We start from the raw sequence: 19,765 nt of genomic DNA on the forward strand, positions 1-19,765 counted from the left end.
ATAAAAAAGTTTCTTGTGTATTGTACTAATAAAGTTGTTATAAACTCTGAAAAATCATGAAAAACCTGTTAAAAGTGATATCATTTTGACTCACTATATAAGTGTTCCAAGGGGGTGGTTTCTTGTTTTCTTGGCATTTCAATATTTTTATATTTCTTACTATAGTTAAAATAGACTTGTTTGAACCATTCAACTGCAGTGTTAATGTTATAACAGGTGCTTGAAGTCATTTCTAGTCGTCAGGAAAATTCATGTTGCAACATGCTAATTTATGCTTGTTGCAACATTTAGCTTTGCAGTTACAGACTGGTCAGTCTGACATTAGTCAGTGACCTGCTCACATCTTTACCGAGTGTCTCAAATTTCATCCTGTGTTTGCAAGTGTTTATTAAATAAATAAGCTTCACTTAATATTATATTTGCAAATTTTATAATCAGTTAAATTTTTACTTTATTTTCATGTAATTTCACATAAAACAGTGGAAGAACAATCTTTCATAGAAATTTATGTGAATGAAGTGTCATAAAAGAGTGTATAGTACAGTTCCAAAAGAACTCATTAAAATTTGTGAATTTAGTGATGAAAACCAACAACTTAATTTTTTACATGTTAATTCAGATGTCATTAGTGTTTGTAGATATAGGTTAACACCACCATAATGCGGTTATCACGGGACTTACATGACACCCGCATTATTTTGAGAAGCAAATTTTAAATCACAAAGGGGATCAATTAAAAAAATAGGCAATAAAGGTTTAATAGAAAAAGCCAATACAGTATAATATGTACTTACTTAGAAACAAGTTAGTTTTTCATCCCATTTTATTTTTTCAGGGACAAGTTATAACCCACAACACATCTGTATCTGCGATATATTGAGCGTTATGGCAGCCGTACTTTATCATGAAAAAGGTTTTTGTCAAAATTCAGTTACCTGTATGGACAGTTCTGTTGTGACCCTTTGAGAACTCATAAAAAAACAGTTAAAAACTGGACAAATAACATTAGAGCAAGCTCTTAAAACAGACTTTTTTCTAATTTAAATTTAGTTCCTGGAAAGTCTCTTTATGTTAACTGTTCAAAAGTATTTTTTCTCAGCAGAACAAAAAACTATATGAATGCGAAGACCAGGAGCAAACATTGCCCCACATCACAACATTGAACAATTGGATGCTGCTTGTAGCATTTTGGATGTATCACTTGAACTAACTACAGTGATGGGTCATTCTCATACAATTTCAAGAGAATTAACAGAAGAGATATCACAGCTGTTGATTAACCACATTGCATAATAAACTTTCACTGATACAAAAACAGGCTATTTCATTAAAGAATAATTAAAATTTTGCTACAATTTATTTTTTCTTCGATAGTGTTTACAAAAATAAACCAATATAAAAATAAAAATGAATTCTCAAAAAAAGATGTAGGTAACTCATTGAAATCTCAGTTATTAAGGTTATTGGTATTGGTTAAGTTATTAAATTACGACCTATCAATAATTTAAAAAAAAGCTATTTTAAAAATATTCAAAACGTCAACTTCAACAACATAGGGGCTAAATATAATAAATGTAGAGTGCAAAGAAGACAAGAAACCCCTCTTGGAGAACTAATCCAAAATTTGAATTTTTGAAAAAATTAGTTTTCAAAAATTCATAAAAATTTAGGGGTAAGTATATCACCATTAATATTATTTATGGTACAACTACTAATATACCTACATATAAAAAAATAATTCAAACTGTATACGCCGTCCATGCCTTTGGAAAAAAATGACCAAAAGCGAAATTTTAAAGTTTTTCATGTTCCAACTCTATTGGTAATTTTCTCATAGAAAAAAGAGAGATAGGTAAATAAACTACTGAACCACCAATCTTTTACCTTGAGAAAATATGATTAAATTGCTTTTTGTTTCATCCTTCCAGGACCAGTAGTTTATAAAATTAAATAGTTGATATAAAAATTAATGTAACCTCTAACAACATTAGATGTGAACTAGTGATAAAGTGAAGTTGAGGTGTAGTATTTAAGATAAATCTTAATATTTTACAGATTATTATATTCATGTTTAAAAGCAGACTTTACAAAATGCATATCCAGAACTATAGATCAACAAATATTCATAAATACTTCTTTTATGTTTTAATATATATATTTTTTTTAATTTGTACCAATTTTTTCATACGGAAAAATACAGACTGACAAATTTTAAAGGAAGATCCCAATGTTTTAAGGACAGTGTTTGAATCCTGGTCTGGTATCTTTTATACCTATAACATTTTCATTCCATACTCCCATGCTCAAGTTTCATGCTAACACAATAAATTAAATTATAAAGTAAAATAATAAAGTACTGAAAATACAAAAAAAAAAAATAATATGTTCAAGAGTTCATACTTCCATATATTTTTTTCTCTTGCAGATTATACTAGTGCGTTATATTTACTGAGTATATAATATTTTTTTAGACAGTATTTCCAGATTCAAGAAACATCAATGTAAAATGTATAGCCTGCAGTATAAAATGTATCTTAATATAGCCTGCAGCTTGTGGGTAATTAACTCCTGATTCTATGATTTACTACAAAATTCTGTGTTAGAGATAGGAATCATATGTGTAAGACATCATCAAATTACTTAAAGGGTTCAATGAAATAAGTATGCTTATTAAAAATTAGTTAATAGTGATATCAGGATATAAACAATATTAAACTATATTTAGAATATAGTATACTCTTATGAGTATACTATATTCTAAATACAATTGAAAATGGCTGTGCAAAAACAAAAAAAGAAGTACATGAAATTTGATGAATTTAATTTGAAATGTGACTAGTTATTCTAAAGTTACAATACAGACTTCATTTTCCTAAAAATTATTGCAATATTCATAACATACTTTTAAATCATTATAATGAATGTAGAAGAAAGTCAACACATCACCAAGACTCTTTTTTAATTTAGCGGCTCTGTTAGGCTTCATATAACAAGATTTTACATCAACTGACACATGTCTGAAAAAAAAATTAAAGGAAAAATTGTTTAAAACATAAATATAAAAGGTACTTATCTAAAAATGTTCAATAATAAATGTAAAAATGTAGTACATTCTTCAGTAATCCTAATTTATTGTAATTTAAAAAAATTGAATTCGAGCTCTAATCAAATTTTCAGAATCTACTTCAAAATATTCAAAAACAAGGAAAAAAATGAACTGCTGCTATAGAAAACTAGAATTTACTATTATTGGAATAATAATTACCATATAATACTTTTACTACAGTTAATCTTTGTTAACTCAGATGGTAGACCATGTATAGCTGTTTGATACAACATAGTACCAGGGTTTCAGCCAAGTCTTCATTTTTTTTTTTAGATCTATAAAAGAACTGAAATTTTAATGTTTATTTTTTAATTATCTAATATGAAAATATAAAAAATGATTACAAATACTTCACTTTGAAAATGTAAAAAAAATTCTAAAAATTGCTACTCGTAAAAACAGTGACAATAGTTTTTTATTAGATTTTTCCACAAAAATTTAAAAAAATAAAATAAATCACATACATTTAAGTAAATAAAATCTCATTTTATAGAAGCTAGGGTTTTGAAAATGTTGTGCAACAATTTTTTATTTTTTAAAATAAAATTTAAAGATATTAATACTATAAAGCAGTATAAAGTCGTAAGTCACTGCACCGTTTTTAAATTAAAATTTTTCCTTGGCCCTACCCTAAGTAAAAGTATGACTACTTGTAAGTAAGAGATAAAAATAAATAAAACTCATCCATCTTCATTATTTTTTACTTTATTAACATTAAATTAATAATTATAAACATCTTGGTTCAATTAACTATGAAGCTTTTACAATACTTCATGGCATTCCTATGAAGAGGGTGCAGCTCCCCAGGGCGCTGCGGCACACAGTTTGGAAATCACTGCTGTAAATGATTACTGTGCTATTACTCCCCCTACTGGACAGACTATATTAGTGTGCAATACATATTGCATTGTGTAACCCACCAGATTAATCTAGTGGTTAAACTCATATCACAAAGTCAGCTGATTTTCAAAGTCAAGAATTTTAAGATTAGAATCCTTGTAAAGGCAATTGCTTTTATATTGATTTGAATGCTAGACTATGGATAACACCACATCGATGTTTCTTTGGTTATTGGGTTTCAATTAACTACACATCTCAAGAGTGAACAACCTAAGTCTGTTCAAGACTATATGTTTTCCAACACATTTATACCCACATTGCACTATGTCTGCAATTATGTCAAGCCTGACTAGCCAGTAGCAGCGAGTGCAGTTGCTAACCTACACACACATTCAGATTCTGCAACAGCTGGAAAATTGGTAGGAGAAAACACACACAACATATTAAATTGTGTCCCATTATCACAATTTTTCTATTAGATGTGATGCATACAAAACACTTTTAGCAAAAGCAGTATTATTCAGAGTTGTTTTCTCTCAAATGTGTACAAAAATGTGTTTATCTCAAATGTCACAGAAAGATGTCATTAAATATAACCTAAATTTTAATGGGCTTGGCAATGTGATTTGCACAATACATTCAGCTGAGTAAAAAGCAAATCATTTCTTACTTTCCCTAATAAGCTTAACATGAGATCATATCACACTCAGTAAGAGTTATTCTATTTTCTGGAGAAATTCACATCAGATCAGCTAAAATTATTTGATTACTGCATCTATAACAGAGTTTTAACATGATTGCAATAATTACTACTTTCTTAACTCAGTAACTAAAAACACAAGATGTCCCACATCAATTTAATTTGATGGACTATTCCATAAAAAATATCAGGATTAAGTATTCTGTCCCCATAAAAGAAACATAAGTGATTTCAAACATGTACTTCGGCAGAAAACACAAATTAATAGTATGGAAAATAGTATTAAGTACACAGTTTACTAAATAACACATGCAACATAATCCTTAATTTCATACCCAAATCTTAAATAAACAGAATGAAAAACTCTGTTGTTTTGCAGGCATTGACTATTAAAAATCATTAGAAAAAAGCGATCATGTAAACAGTTACCAAACAAATATGAAATTTTTTAAACATTTGTCATATGACATAAAATACAAATATTGTATTTCTCGGTCAAGCAAATTTTGGGGCACCCAGTATTTACATTACGGTATTTAAGTTAGCATTTTCTCTCAACTGCTCTACTAAATTTTCGTTTGAAGGCTTCCAATTCCAGACTGGAAGATATATTCCAGATGTATTGGTCTAGTGGTGAACGTGTTTCTCAAATCAGTTGATTTGGAAGTCAAAAGTTCCAGCGTTCAAGTCCTAGGAAAGGCAGTTACTTTTATACGGATTTGAATACTAGATCGTGGATACCAGTGTTGTTTGGTGGTTGGGTTTCAATTAACCACACTTCTCAGGAATGGTCGAACTGAGACTGCACAAGATTACAATTAATTTACAATCATACATATCATTCCCATTCATCCTCTGAAGTTAATACCTGAAAGGTAATTCCCGGAGGTTAAACCGGAAAAAAGATGTTATTATGGCATATCAATATAAATGCTGCCATAAAATTTTTGTAATACTAATCACAATTTTCCCAACAAGAAAGCAACTTTTATGGTTTTCCCACCTTTGAAAGATACAAGGAATCTTTAATTGCAAAACAATTTTTTTTTTAATTCTTATACTTGCATTTTATTTTCATTAAATATTAGAATTTATTGGTCAATTTAAAGAAGATGAATGATAAATTAAAAAAGTTTTACTTTAAAAAGTTATATAAACAGCTAAAAAATAAAAAATTACAGTTGCCGCCAAGTAAGAAAAAACTTGAAGTGACCGATTACAGCCCAATGTAAAAACATTCCTCACCCTTAGTAATTCCCCTTACCAAATAATTGTTCTGTTTTTAACAAATGAATGGAACAATTTTGAAATGAAATACAGTCGGTTAATTCTATTCTGTATATTGTAAAATGTAATAACAGATGAGAAAATATTATCTATTACTAATTATATGGTAAATATTGCAATAGATGGTTATTATTACTACTTACTGGAAAATAAATTATCCGTTCAATTCCTCAGCTAGAACATTATCCTAGCTGTTGTCACTATCTTCAGTGAGACTGTCATTAATATCAATGTCACTTATAGAGACAATGAAAGATTCTGTCAGGGAATTTAATAACGATTCTTGGCTCCAATACTCACCTTCAATTTTTTTTACCTTTTCACAATAAGGTTTTTAGTGTTCGTTGCTCAGTAAATTCATTGTATCTTTACATAGTTTCTGCCCTTCAGACATCTTAAAAGTTGTGTTGTGGCTCGCAACATGTCATTTTATCTCTGATCATACCATCTCGATTGGATTTAAATCAGGGCAGTAAGGTGGAGGCTGCAGAACTTAATGCCCATATTTTTCCAACAATTCGTCAAATTGGTGTCATTTTCTGTTACTTTTTTCAGCTTAATTAGTTCATACAATTCTGGTTTAAGCATTTGGGACAAAAATGGAATATGTTTCTGTAGCCAAACAGTCATGTCTTGTTTCTTGCTTGATGACATTTTTCAGGAAAGGTATTATGACATGGAGGATTGGCAATAACTACTACAGACTCAGACGGAAGGTTAGAAAATAATTTTTCTTCAGCTCATTTCAAATACTTTTTTGTGTTCATTTTATCACAGCAATCACCACTTTTTTATTTGTCTGTCCAAGTTAACATTGTGTTTGTAATAAAGCCCGTTTCACCTCCCAGGTGAATTATATTTAAGCATTTACTTTTATTTATTGGTAAATGAAGTCATGCACTGCTATTGTCAGCCCATGATTTTGCCGTTGATTGAGATGATAAAACATAAAATTCATCTAAGTATATGACCACCGGTTACATTTTCTAAAATCACTGATTGATTGCCTGCAAATATAAAATCCTTATCTGCCTAATATAATTGTTTTTCAACTAAAATCTTCCTTTTGTCTTCTGTTTTGTGCCTCTTTCACTGCGGTTAAAATTAATTTTAATTCGTTAAGAGTTTGTCAACTGTTGGTAGCTCTCCAATCTTTCAGTGAAATTCATTTACAGTTCACTTAACCACACCTTTATTAAAATCATCTAATCCGGTAATTGGTTTAGAACGGTTCTATTTCTTTTTTGGGGTGATGAATGAACATTCTGGCCCCTCAGCCTTTGAATGTGAGTGCTGAAACTGCCACAGGCAGCTCTCTTCACACTTCTGTATAGCAATTAAATCCTTGTTAGTTTTTTAACATTTACAACGAATTTAAATCAGTCATAATTATTCGCACATGAACAAACTAATATAAAAAGTTTTAACCACAAACCACAATAAAAATCTTTTACAAAATATTGTATTTTACATTAATTGAATATGTAACAAAATACATGACACGTGCCAAAAGAACTGTACCGAGAGGAAGATCTACCAGAACTGAACTTACATACACATGGAAAAGAAAAAGAGAAACAAAAATAGAATAAAATAATAATAATTGTTTTGTATTTGAAACATGATGTCACTTTATTAATATTGTAAACATAGAAAAATAAAAAATTGTAAACATAAGATAATAAAAAATTGGCACATCTTGATGATGTGCCAATGTTTCAGAGAACAACAGTATAGCAGTGAAGTGCTATTTGGACGATCACTGCAGTGATCATCTACACTTGCAATTGTTTTTTGTGCAATCTTTTTGCTCCCTGTCGCAGCTTTGCCAGCGCTATATGGTTTCCTTGCGTTTCCCGTAGCAGTCAATCTTTTTATTTTATGTTTTTTAGTCAAGTAACTGAAGGCTAGTGTAGCTAATACTGAGAGAGCTAATACTCGTTACTAATAAATATAGTAACGATGGCAGTAACTGTGTTGGTTGAGCCACAGCGCCTTTGTACCCATTAAAGAAACCCAAAAATGATTTTTAAATATTTATCTGAAGAGTATTTGTAAGCTCAGATCTACTGAATATCTAATTTACTATAATCAAGATTGGAAAAATTTACAATCATTGTTCAAAGTTTTTTTACCTTTATCACCTTTCAAGATCAAATTTAAAAAATCTTGAAATGGTATTTATTGACATGAAGATTACACTCATCAAAAATGAGGTTGATTTCTTCATTTGTGACCAAGAAATATAAAAAAACAAGTGTTTCAAAAAAATTCAAAAATCACTTTTAACCCTTGAAACTCTGAATTCAAAATACTTTTAAATTGGTTTATAAATATTCATAATAATTCAAATAAAAACCCAGCTCATACAATGATAGATACTCACAGTTCAGAACTCATTAATTCAATTCACTGAAGTTTGTGCTTACAAACAGCAAAATCTCCACTACCACATATATATATATATATGTGTGTGTGTGTATATGTATATATATTTGTCGTCTCAAATTTCTTGAGATGAAATATATCTCAGTTATGCCAAGAAACATGGGTAAAAATTTGGTTGCGATTGATTGGGTAGTTTTTTGTTTATCCTGAACAAAGAAAAATGCTCTTCTTCTTTATATAATAAAGAACACACACGCACGAGATAAAGTCTACATTGTAACTAATTTATAAGTTATAATTAAAGAAATACTCTGATTCTTAAGTATTTAGCTGGAAATAGATAAACTTTTTATTCTGATCATTACATAAGAAAGATTATACATTAACATAATCTAACAAAATAAAGACATATTTTGTCTCTCATAGAAGACAATCCAAATCTTAAACCAATCTTTTTTACTTGGAATTTTTATGAATTTGTATCTTTCTTTTTTCTATTTAGCCTCCGGAACTAACAAAGATATTACTTAAGAAGATGATTTGTATGAATGTAAATGAAGTGTAGTCTTATACAGTCTCAGGTCGACCATTCCTGAGATGTGTGGTTAATTGAAACCCAACCAATAAAGAACACCGGTATCCATGATCTAGTATTCAAATGAATTTGTACCTACACCTTCTATTGTCAGAGTGACAAATGTTTTATTATATTTGCCTAACTGCATGTTTTAGAGTGGACAATTTTCAATCTTAGTGTAAAATTCTAAAATTAGTTTTTGTTATTTTTGCATGAGCAATCTATATGTTTGTTATTTATTTATTATTTACAATACATCAGATTAACGGACTTATAAACTTGAAGTAATGTGATGTTTCCTCAAGCATTAAGTATAAAAGATATGTTGAAGATTGATCCTTACAATTTGTAAATGGAATGAGTATTTGTCTCATGTTCTTTACTTTGTATTTTTGTAAATTAATTAATTAAATCTTGTGGTATTCAATACAGTAATCAGAGCAAGTTAAGTTTAATTTTTATGAATCCAATTTTGAAAGTTACCTTTCCTGTAAATTGTAATTTCATGAAATATTTCTATCTGTATAATCGTTTTAGATCAATTACTCGTTTTCATATTTTATATAATTTTGACAGCATCTGCTATTATTACACTGATAAAAAAAAAAATTTTTCTCCAGGTGTGATACCATTTCTTGAATTGCTTTTTTGCATACATTACTGATCTATAAATACAAAATTTTTCACCCTTAGTTTTAAATAAATTATGCTTTAAAAAAATTAAGGAAAAATATAGATAAAATCTGTAAAATTTATAATTCAGCATGGCCATACCGGTGTTAGAATTATTTTGCTGATACTTTTCTTTTATAAACAGGCACATCCCAAATTAATGTCCAACAGTAATTGGCTAGCATGTTAATATTCCAGTGGCTTATTATAGTGGCTTTCCATCACCGAAATGTCTTGGTGGAAATGTTCACCATGTTTGTCACTTACATCTCCAAGGTTGTCCGGAATAAAATCCAGATGTGAGTAGAGGAATTATATTTTCAAAGCTGTATTACATCCCAGAGCTCTATACATACTTCTATACAAGGTAAGAAGTTGATTAACAATATCCTGGTAATTGTCACATTTTTATTTATAAATACATTTTTGCAAATGTCTTTAATTGAAGCCCAAAAGCTGCACTTTCTACATTGTTTAACGTTGAGTTAAATACATCATTTTTTACCAACTCTCTTATTTGAGGACCAACAAATATTCCTTCTTTAATTTTTCCTTCACTTACATTTGGAAATTTCTGCCTGATATACAAAAATCCAGGACTATCCTTTATTCCTTTTACAAAATTTTTCATTATCCTAGCCTGATATGGAGAGGAGGCAAAAATATCTTTTTGGGTTCAACTCACAGCTCATGAATACTTTTCCCATTTGGAGTTAAGTTGTCTCATTTCTTCCACTATTTCATAACATAATATTTATCCCTAGCTCAGTTATCCCATTCGGAAAGAAAACACATGTACTTAGTATAGCCTAACCTCATGCCTAACAAAATAGCTATAACTTTCAAATCACCAAATGTTCCAGCTACGTTTTTTATAATTAGTTTTTCAGGGACGTCTTTTATCACATCGTATGTCTCTTTCAAATTAATACCATAAGTGATTGGTATCGAAGGATACTTGTTACTGTTGTGAAGTAGAACCACTTTTAAACTATATTTGAATGAATCTATGAAAAGGTGCCAGTCCTCTTGTTTATGAACTTGTCCGAAGCGCAACATAAGCTCATCAATATCTGTACAATAAACCAAATTATTTTCATCAATATAGTACTGAGAAAGTTCTTTTTGTAGGCTTTGAAAGCCTGAAATTTTTGTATTTTTTTGTAAATTCCAACCTTAGGAACAAGAGTGGAAGGTGTTAAGAACAGCTTAGCTTGATTTTTTGATAAATCTAAATCCCTAATCAAGTCATTTAATTCACAATGTCAAAATGTGGCTTATAGGAAGATAATTCAAAATCAAAATCACTGTTGTCTTCTTCAGTACTGTCTGATTCTTCATCGCTGCTTTCAAAACATACATTCACAGGTGGGTCAGGAACTGGAATAATTTCACTGTGAGGTACAGGAATGATTGCAGATTGCAATGAAGGATATTTTACAGTATGTTTAGATTTTTTAGAAATTCCAGACACACTTGTTAAACAAAAGTAACAATCGGTTACAAGATCCTTTGGTTCACGCCAAACCATAGATACACCAAATGGCAAAGCCTTCAGTGTACCTTTCAGCCATCCTCTTAAATTATCAGAACAATTGGAGCATACTATATGAGGAACCCACATCTTATCCTAATCACCAGTTTTACACTGAAAGTATAAATGATATGCTTTTTTAATTAAAGGTGTAATTTTTTCCTATTGATTTTATGGTAAACTCACCACATACATAACAAAAGGCATCCACATCATTTAAACAATTTCAAGGCATTATGACACTGCACAGTTAACAAACTTAAAACAGCAATAAGACTGAACAAATTTAATTTATTTCTAAATCCAGTGCTTAATACAAACAACACAGTTGTATTTTCAGCTACATGTTTTGATCTGCACAGACATGATTAATCTTGTCCATGAAGGCTCATTTTTCAGTATTAGATATGATGTCGTAATATTTGACTATGATATGATTTAATTTTTTCTCTAGTGTATTGTTTATTTATAATTTACAAATTACATCAACAAAATTAAACAATAAAAAATGAGCTAACAAAATACAATATAGAGCTTAAAATGCTAACTGTACGTTGAAAAATGAAAAAATTCTTTAATTAATATTTAAACATTTTTCAAAAATAGTGGGTGATAGAAAGATCCGAATTATCCGTTTCAGCATCAAAAAACAGATTAACATCACATATCGCTTGTTAGGAAACAAAAATTATGTTTATCAGTGTTATTATTTTAATCAGATATTCACCAATTTACTTAACTTTATTTAATCTCCCAGAATCTACTTTTACTGCTTAATTTGGCTTAGTCTAAGGTTCTAACTTGGCTCTCCTTTGGTAGCTTCAAACTAATTTTGGCTATTTCCTATATATATATAAATACAAGCTGTTACCAAATGCTGGGCTTCATATATATTTTACAGAAATATTTCATATAAAAAAATATATTATACATGTGCGTATATAAAATACTATTCCAATCCCATAGGGGGAAGACACCCACCTTGTGATGTTACTGGTCGCCACACAACCCCCTCCATTCTGAGCCCTGAGGGGCTTTACCGAAGGTCATCTTTAGACCATCTAACTGATTACATCTCAGACACTAACTGATTAGCCAGGCCATGGTTGGGATGCCACCGATGTAAATGCCTCGGCAGACATTTGCGTCACTAAAATACAAATCAAAAATTGCCTTCACCACAGACATCTTCACATCCAATCTAACATGATTCCCTCAAAATAACTGACCGAAACCATGGAAACATGAACCCTGTGCCTAGTCCAGATTTGACAGCATCATTTGTGACTGTGAATGCCTCAGAAAACAAATGAGTTGAAAGGTAAATCAGTACTACACTCATACCAATCAAAATTATGTCTTGCACAACATAGAAATTCAGATCTACACCCTAATAAGTCGACCAATTTAGATCACCTAACAAGGGGAATGTAACCTCATTCTGGCCTGTGCAGAAGTTGGGGACAAACCCCGCACCACCACCCAGTCCCATCATGGAATCTCATGTGCCATTACAAAGTATTGATCAGGACCGCCACCGGCGGAGGGAAACTACACCCCCGGTTGCAAGGGCTAGTGTTCCCCCCACCAGCAGGAGCCCAAATATATATATAAAATACTATATAGATATATTAAGTCTATAATATAGAAATTATCACTTAAAAAAATCAACTAGCAATTTTTTAAGACTGACAAAAGATAGTTTGCAAATGATTTTGGCTCCAAGTGCCATAAAATACAAGCAGTTAAATATAAGCAAACCAGTATTCCATACAGTAGATTATATCAGTGGTTTCCAATCATGTTGCAACATACTGGTGTGACACAGTTCCATAGGTGTGGTGAAAGTTTAGAATTTAGAAATAAATTTTATGCTATTCAGAAAGCCTGTATACAATGTAATTTACACTTACAAAATTTATTTTGGGACAAACTGTACCAGTCAATAGCTGCAACAGTTAGTTTAATTTTTCTGCCTGCCAATAATTTTCAATCACTGTGAACACCTTCAACAATGCTTGTTTACTCTTCCCACTCGGCTGAGGAATTTATCCCTCAGCATGGGGAGTTTGCAAGACAGGGATTTTCTGTTGAAAAAATCTGGCAACACTGCAGGTGTTTAAGACTGTTTAGAGTCATCAGAATATATTAACCAGTTTCAATTTATATGTGGCATAAGTAGATAGTAGTGCAACTATTTTACAAAAGTAGTTTTATCATTATTAGATTTCTCATTTGAAAAAGACAGGCTGAATAAAATTCTGGGATCTGTGACAGCAATCATAGCAAAGCTAGCTTTAGTAAAGTGAGCAGAAATTTTGATTCTCTTCAGGATCTCAAAAATGAGCTATGCTTCATAAATGCAGTGATGAATACTTGAAATATGATTTTACGTAAGGGGGAAATGAACATAAAAGAGATACCAGAGTGCCTTATATGCAGAAGTGTTTCATCAAATCAATTGACGGTGTTGAATAAACTTAAGACACTTAGAAAGTAATACTCACACAGCTTCAAAACCAAGAGAACACTTTTAAAGAATAGAATGAGAATATTTTTAAAGAAATTTTTTGAATAGAGAGGTGTCAAAATAAAACCTCTGGTGCATTAATAAAATGTATTCTGTTTTTTAGTGTTGCATGCTTTATACTCAGTATAATAGCACAACAGAAAAAACCTCTCAGTAAACAACAATAATATTACCAACTATAAAAAATGCTTGGTGATGCTAAGGAAGAACTATCTAAAATTTCATTATCCAATATACCTTCAGCCACAAAATAGAAAAAATGTCTCACGACAATAAAATTAATGTGAGCAGGAAATTGGTGGGAGATACAGTTTGCACTTCAGTTGAATAAGGATGAAAGTGGAAAAAACCAGTTAATAAGCTTTATTAGGTTTAAATAAAATTTAAGTATTATTGGACAATTTTTATTTGGACCAAGAACTTAAAACCACTACTACAGGCAAAGATACTTATGATTACGTTAATCATAAGTATCTTTGCCATTTAAACAGTAGATTGCATCTCTTTGTAATGAAGGAAAATCTATATTACCAAGGAAAATCAAAAGTTTTATAAGTTTAATCAGGAAAATCAACCCGACTACAGTGACAACTCACTGATTTTTTAATAGAGAAATGTTAATTATGAGAAATACTGACAGGATCTTCTAGAGAATGTGAAGAACTATTGAAATGATTAATTATTTAAAAACAAGACCAGTTAAGAGTAACTATTTAAAAATTTTTGCGACTTTTTGGAAAGCAAGCATACCAATTTATTACTGCATTCAGAAACACATAGGCTTCTAGGGGTAAAACATTGATGCAGGTGGAAGAGCTTCAAGACTAGTTTTTTTCTTTTTTTTTAAAGATGAAAAGGCAGAGTATGTAAGACTTTTGGAAGATAATTTTTGGTATGCCAAACTAGCATATCTTGCCAAAATTTTCGACTGATTGAACTCATATAACAGAAAATATTATTTCAGCCACAAAAAAAAAAAATGGAAGGATTTTGGGAAAATGGCATTTCGACAGTCTTCAGATGTAGGAGATAAATTATCTTGCTTTCCTCCAGTTAAATATTTTGAAAATAAATTTACACAAAATAACAAACAGTGCCTGGAGAAGTTAATAAAAGAACATCTAAATGCGCTACAAACTTTAATAAATAATACTTTCCTCCCTTGTCTGCTTTAGATTTGGAATGGGTAATGCTTTCTTTTAATATAACTGGCGAGACCACATACAAAATGCCACTAACCACAATGTGAATGAAAAAAATGAACTGCTGGACTTGACATGCAATTCTACCATGAAAACAAAATTTTTAGATAATTCAGAAGTCATTTTGGATTTATGCGCGATGTCAACATTTCACTATCATAAAATTTTGCTGCCGTTATCTACATCATACTCATGCAAATCAGCATTTTCTACAATGAAAATAGTAAAATCTAAGCAGAACAGACTGATACATCAGGAAGATGATTAGCAGGTTTCCTTGTCAACCATAAGACCACGTGTTGATAAACCTTATGAAACACTTATTTTTTTTTGTCTTCAGTTATTTGACTGGTTTGATGCAGCTCTCCAAGATTCCCTATCTAGTGCTAGTCGTTTCATTTCAGTATACCCTCTACATCCTACATTCCTAACAATTTGTTTTACATATTCCAAACGTGGCCTGCCTACACAATTTTTCCCTTCTACCTGTCCTTCCAATATTAAAGCGATTATGAAACACATTGAGCAATATTATAAAACACATTGAGCGCAAACATCACATTAATTTTAAGACGAGTTTAAAAAAAAAAGTAATATATACAATTTTTAATTGGAATTCCAGCACAGATAGTTTAGTGTTCTAGGCACTTACCTTTGTTTTTCTCTGAATCCAATCGACATGCTGCTTGTATTTAGAAGAATGCTGCTAGAATTGCTCCCGATTGCATGTTAAATCAGCTTATATACACTAAATGTCTCATACTTAGAATTATATACAAATTATTATTATTATTGGTATCATCATTATTAATTGAAAACAAGTAAGTGTGTTGCAATATCACATTCAGTGAAGTGTGTTGTCAGTCAAAAAAGGTTGGGAACCAATGGGTTACATATGTACCACCACACTTCGACATAAAAATTATAAGAAAATTATTACTACAGTATTGACATAGTATAGCAAGTTTTATTAATACATACTCAAAATAGAATAACATCAGTTCATCAAGGCCCTTAATAGATGGCATGATAAGAGCTTCAATGCACAATTTTTTAAATTGTACTATCCAAGGGAATGTAATTTCCACTGGCTGTCCAACATTTGTGATATCATCATTGCAACAATCATCCATTACAGTATTGTTACCAGTATTACCATTACTGTTTAAATGTTGTGGCACAGACATGTCAGTATCGTTAATAGATGTTGAACAAGAACAATTACGATTAATGTAATTAGAGCCACCTGAAAGAAGATTTAAAAACTAAGTGAATAACTTAAAAATAATTCTATCTTGTATAAAAACAATTCTAATCATATAAAAATATCTATGATCAGTGAATTTCAAATGAGTAAATTATAATTTTAAATTTAAGAAAGCATAAATAAGATATTACTTGCTTGATGCCCTACTGGAACTCAATAAATTTTTAACAAATTACATGTAACTTTATTTGTAAAAAAATAAGATTACACAGTAAAACAGATTGTGACTAAAAGAAATAACTAAAAAGTATTTGTCACAGTAGGGAGAAGATAAAAAAACACTTCAATGAAGCATTTTAAAATCTACCACATCTTTGATGTCAAATAAGTAAATAAATAACATAAAATTTATCTAATATAATTATTAGAAATAACCCACTGCCTTCACTAAAGGACTGTAAACAAATTGACTAATCAATTAAAAATAATCTCTCATCATATATAATTTAAAATATAATTGCTTAATATAACATTAATATTAACGTTATATCTTTCATTATATTACCAACAATTTTTTTTGGGGCAAATGACCAGAGAGAGTAAATATCACTGCCCAAATAAAAAAAATTAATGAATGCTTCAGTACCGATTTAATATACTTAAATTTTGAAAAATCAATATGAAAGAAAACAGCTATCTTGTACAAAACACATTTATTCTCTGTGGCATTCTAGGGCAGAAGAAGAGTATTTGAATAAGTACTAATGGGATCCCCAGAGAAAAATTTAAAAGTTAAAACAGTTCATTTTGGCCATACAATCACCAGGAACATAGTTAGCATTGCTATTTCTCACTTTCATTGCAGCATCACAAAATATAGATAATAAAGAAGAATGAATGAACATTACAATATAGTTGTTTGGAGTACAACGAAATATCACCAATTACATGAGAAAACTATGTGTTAACTCATATTCCAGCATAGATGATAAAAGATACTCCCTTCATAGTAGTGTGCAGTGACAAATTATATGACAATATATATATATTATACAATGTGTAGCTGCTTATTGTATAATTGCCAACTAGATCTGCTATACTCCAATCCGCATTTCACGAAGTGAAAGCACATTGGTACAAGCTCCAAATTCCACAAAAAGTTAAACTGAATGTAAGCTTCCTGTGCTTGTTTGCTGCCTTAGATTCTTACACAGCTAGGAAGCCAGAGAAACTCACATAAGTATGCAAAGAATCGAGATATAAATTAAATATCTGAAATTATTATGTGTAGTAAATGCCATGTAGTGCTAATAGTACAATCGATCCACAGCACAAAGTTATATACTGGTACCAACCCATCATGTAAGGCAATAAATACGGAAAAAATTCAGCAATAATAATACTTGTCTGAGGCAGACTGAACATGAAAGCTTCCTAACCAAACATGAATCAACAACACCCAACTGAACATACTTTTATTGTCACTATATATCACATCTAGATTCACTTGGCAAAGAAGGTGGAAAAACTCCAACTGGAAAATCAGGTTGCAGCTATTAAGAGCTCTTGAAAAAAGTCAAATCAAGGCAAAGGTGTAGTAATGGAAGTTACCATAGAGGAAAACCACTTAAGATTATAAGTATTGGTTACTTTGAATTAAAACTTAGAAAATATTTGCTGAATTCATATAGCCAATCAAGCTGTATAGCAGAGTTAAGACTACAATGTCCATTACTATAAAAAAAATAATACGAAGGATATTATAGTGTCTTCATACAACTGAGACAAGATTACAATTACTGATTTATCATTGCGGGAAAAACCCTCATGGCTTATAGAGAAACCTGAGAATTTAATAAAAAGCTACAATGAATGTCACCAGTAGCAAGTAAAACAAAGTTTTTTTGGGTTGAAACCAACACTTTAAACAATAATTTTTCTTTTGGAAGTGTTTACTAAATCACAGTCCAAATGAGATCTAAACTTGATAAAATTTAAGCAAAAATGTTTGAATTGTATCTCAACTATTGTTACTTATCACATGTAGCAGCTACTAATTTTTATGTGTTCTAATTTCTCTATTTAATTTGGGTAATTTGTTAATCAAAATAAGACCTAAAAATAGAATTCAGTATCTCTTGTCGATTTAACAATTAAGGTGTATTATTTGTTACAAAACAAGAAAAGCATACACAAGGAGAATCAATAGTTGAAAATTTTAATCCAGTAGTTTTTAAGTAAAACAGAATTGGAATTTTAAAGCAATCGCCATTGACTACTGATGTTGCAACTGAGTGATAACAATTACTACCACACAATAATGATTGTATAAGTAACAAAAATCATCCATACATGGTAAAGATATGACAGGTTTGTTTACACATTTCATAACATAATTAAAACAATGCTCTGATGGAATACAAGATTTTTCCTGAAATACCACACTAATCTGGAGTTCATCATTCTTTACATTTTCTCAAATATGCAACGAGATAGGTGAAAAATGGAGGCGTAGGGCAGTTATTTATTGCTTCTATTATAATAATTACAATAGGGTTAACCTGTGATAGAAAAAATTACTACTTAAACATTTTTTTTACAAAAGAATTAAATGTTTTACCCATAGAATTTTGAAGAAAGGGCAGCACAGAGAGACATACAATACAATTTTTTCAGCCAATGTCACACAAAAGTTTAATTTATTTGGTAACTATTGTAAAATAAATGGAGTACACCAAAAAATTTCCAACGGACAAACTACTTACTTAAACTATTACAGCAATTCTGGACTGTACAAGCTAGAGTATAAAAAAATTTCAGAAATTACAACCAGTCAACTGGAGACATGAAAATGACGCAATTGTCTTGAATTTGGAAATGGCTGAACTAGTCTGCATATAGCTCTTTACTCATACATTATACGAGTTCTCATAAACATAACTTCTCACATTTGAGCAACTGAACAGGGTAATTCAACATAACTTCTCTAGGATCAAACAACTGTACTGTTATTTTTATCCATTTAAAATAATATACACATAAAGTACAATCAAGTTCTACATAGTAGAAAACTTGGTTTATATTTTTTTATTACTATATAAATTACTTACATGAACAGATATTGTTACTAAAAAATATTCTTTACATGGTTAGTTAATTCAAAATCCTTTATTTTTTTCTCCATTGCCCTACAAAATGATTAACAGAGATCAAATGACTAAAAAATATCCAATATTTTAAATCTGGACTACTTTTATCTTACTGAAAAATTAACAAATTATTATGCAGCTTTGCATTTAATAACAGAATATTTAATTTTATATAGAATTGGTTTTCTTCAAACTAATGGTGATATATTGAAATAAAAACTTTGAGAGTAAAACATGTAAAAATTGTATCATGACAATAAACTTGGCTAATATAGACAGGTCACTCTTTACAAAACTCATTGTATTAAAAGGGATAAAATGAATACTCATATCATCACAGCATCTATCCATATCTGGATGTTGAAAATACTAATAATCTTTAGCTTTTCTGAGATGAATTTCTTGCAAAAAACCACAATGTATCCATTCATCATCCTATCTTTATTCTCCTGGCTAATACTGGCTAACTCTTGCTGCAATATTTAATAGTTTAATGCTATTTACTTTAAACAGTACTAAAAAGAGACAATGCAGATGTAGTAGCTGCTATGATAGTAAAACTGCATTAATGAA

General features: G+C 30.2%; 1 protein-coding gene across 4 annotated transcripts in view; it reads right to left on the reverse strand.

Annotated features, from left to right (window-relative positions):
- Positions 1–19,765, reverse strand: part of LOC142329412 (uncharacterized) — a 76,752-nt gene that overhangs the window by 48,311 nt on the left and 8,676 nt on the right. For 3 of the 4 annotated variants that reach the window (XM_075374001.1, XM_075373999.1, XM_075374000.1), the window contains 2 exons: positions 15,818–16,082; positions 2,903–3,017 (listed from right to left, as the gene is read on the reverse strand). In XM_075374001.1, coding sequence (XP_075230116.1) covers positions 2,903–3,017; positions 15,818–16,082 — 380 coding nt within the window. The remainder of the gene's footprint in view (positions 1–2,902; positions 3,018–15,817; positions 16,083–19,765) is intronic. The other variant, XM_075374002.1, reaches the window with a different exon arrangement.

The sequence above is a fragment of the Lycorma delicatula genome, chromosome 8 (genome assembly GCF_047948215.1).
Source record: "Lycorma delicatula isolate Av1 chromosome 8, ASM4794821v1, whole genome shotgun sequence".
Taxonomy (NCBI): Eukaryota; Metazoa; Arthropoda; class Insecta; order Hemiptera; family Fulgoridae; genus Lycorma; species Lycorma delicatula.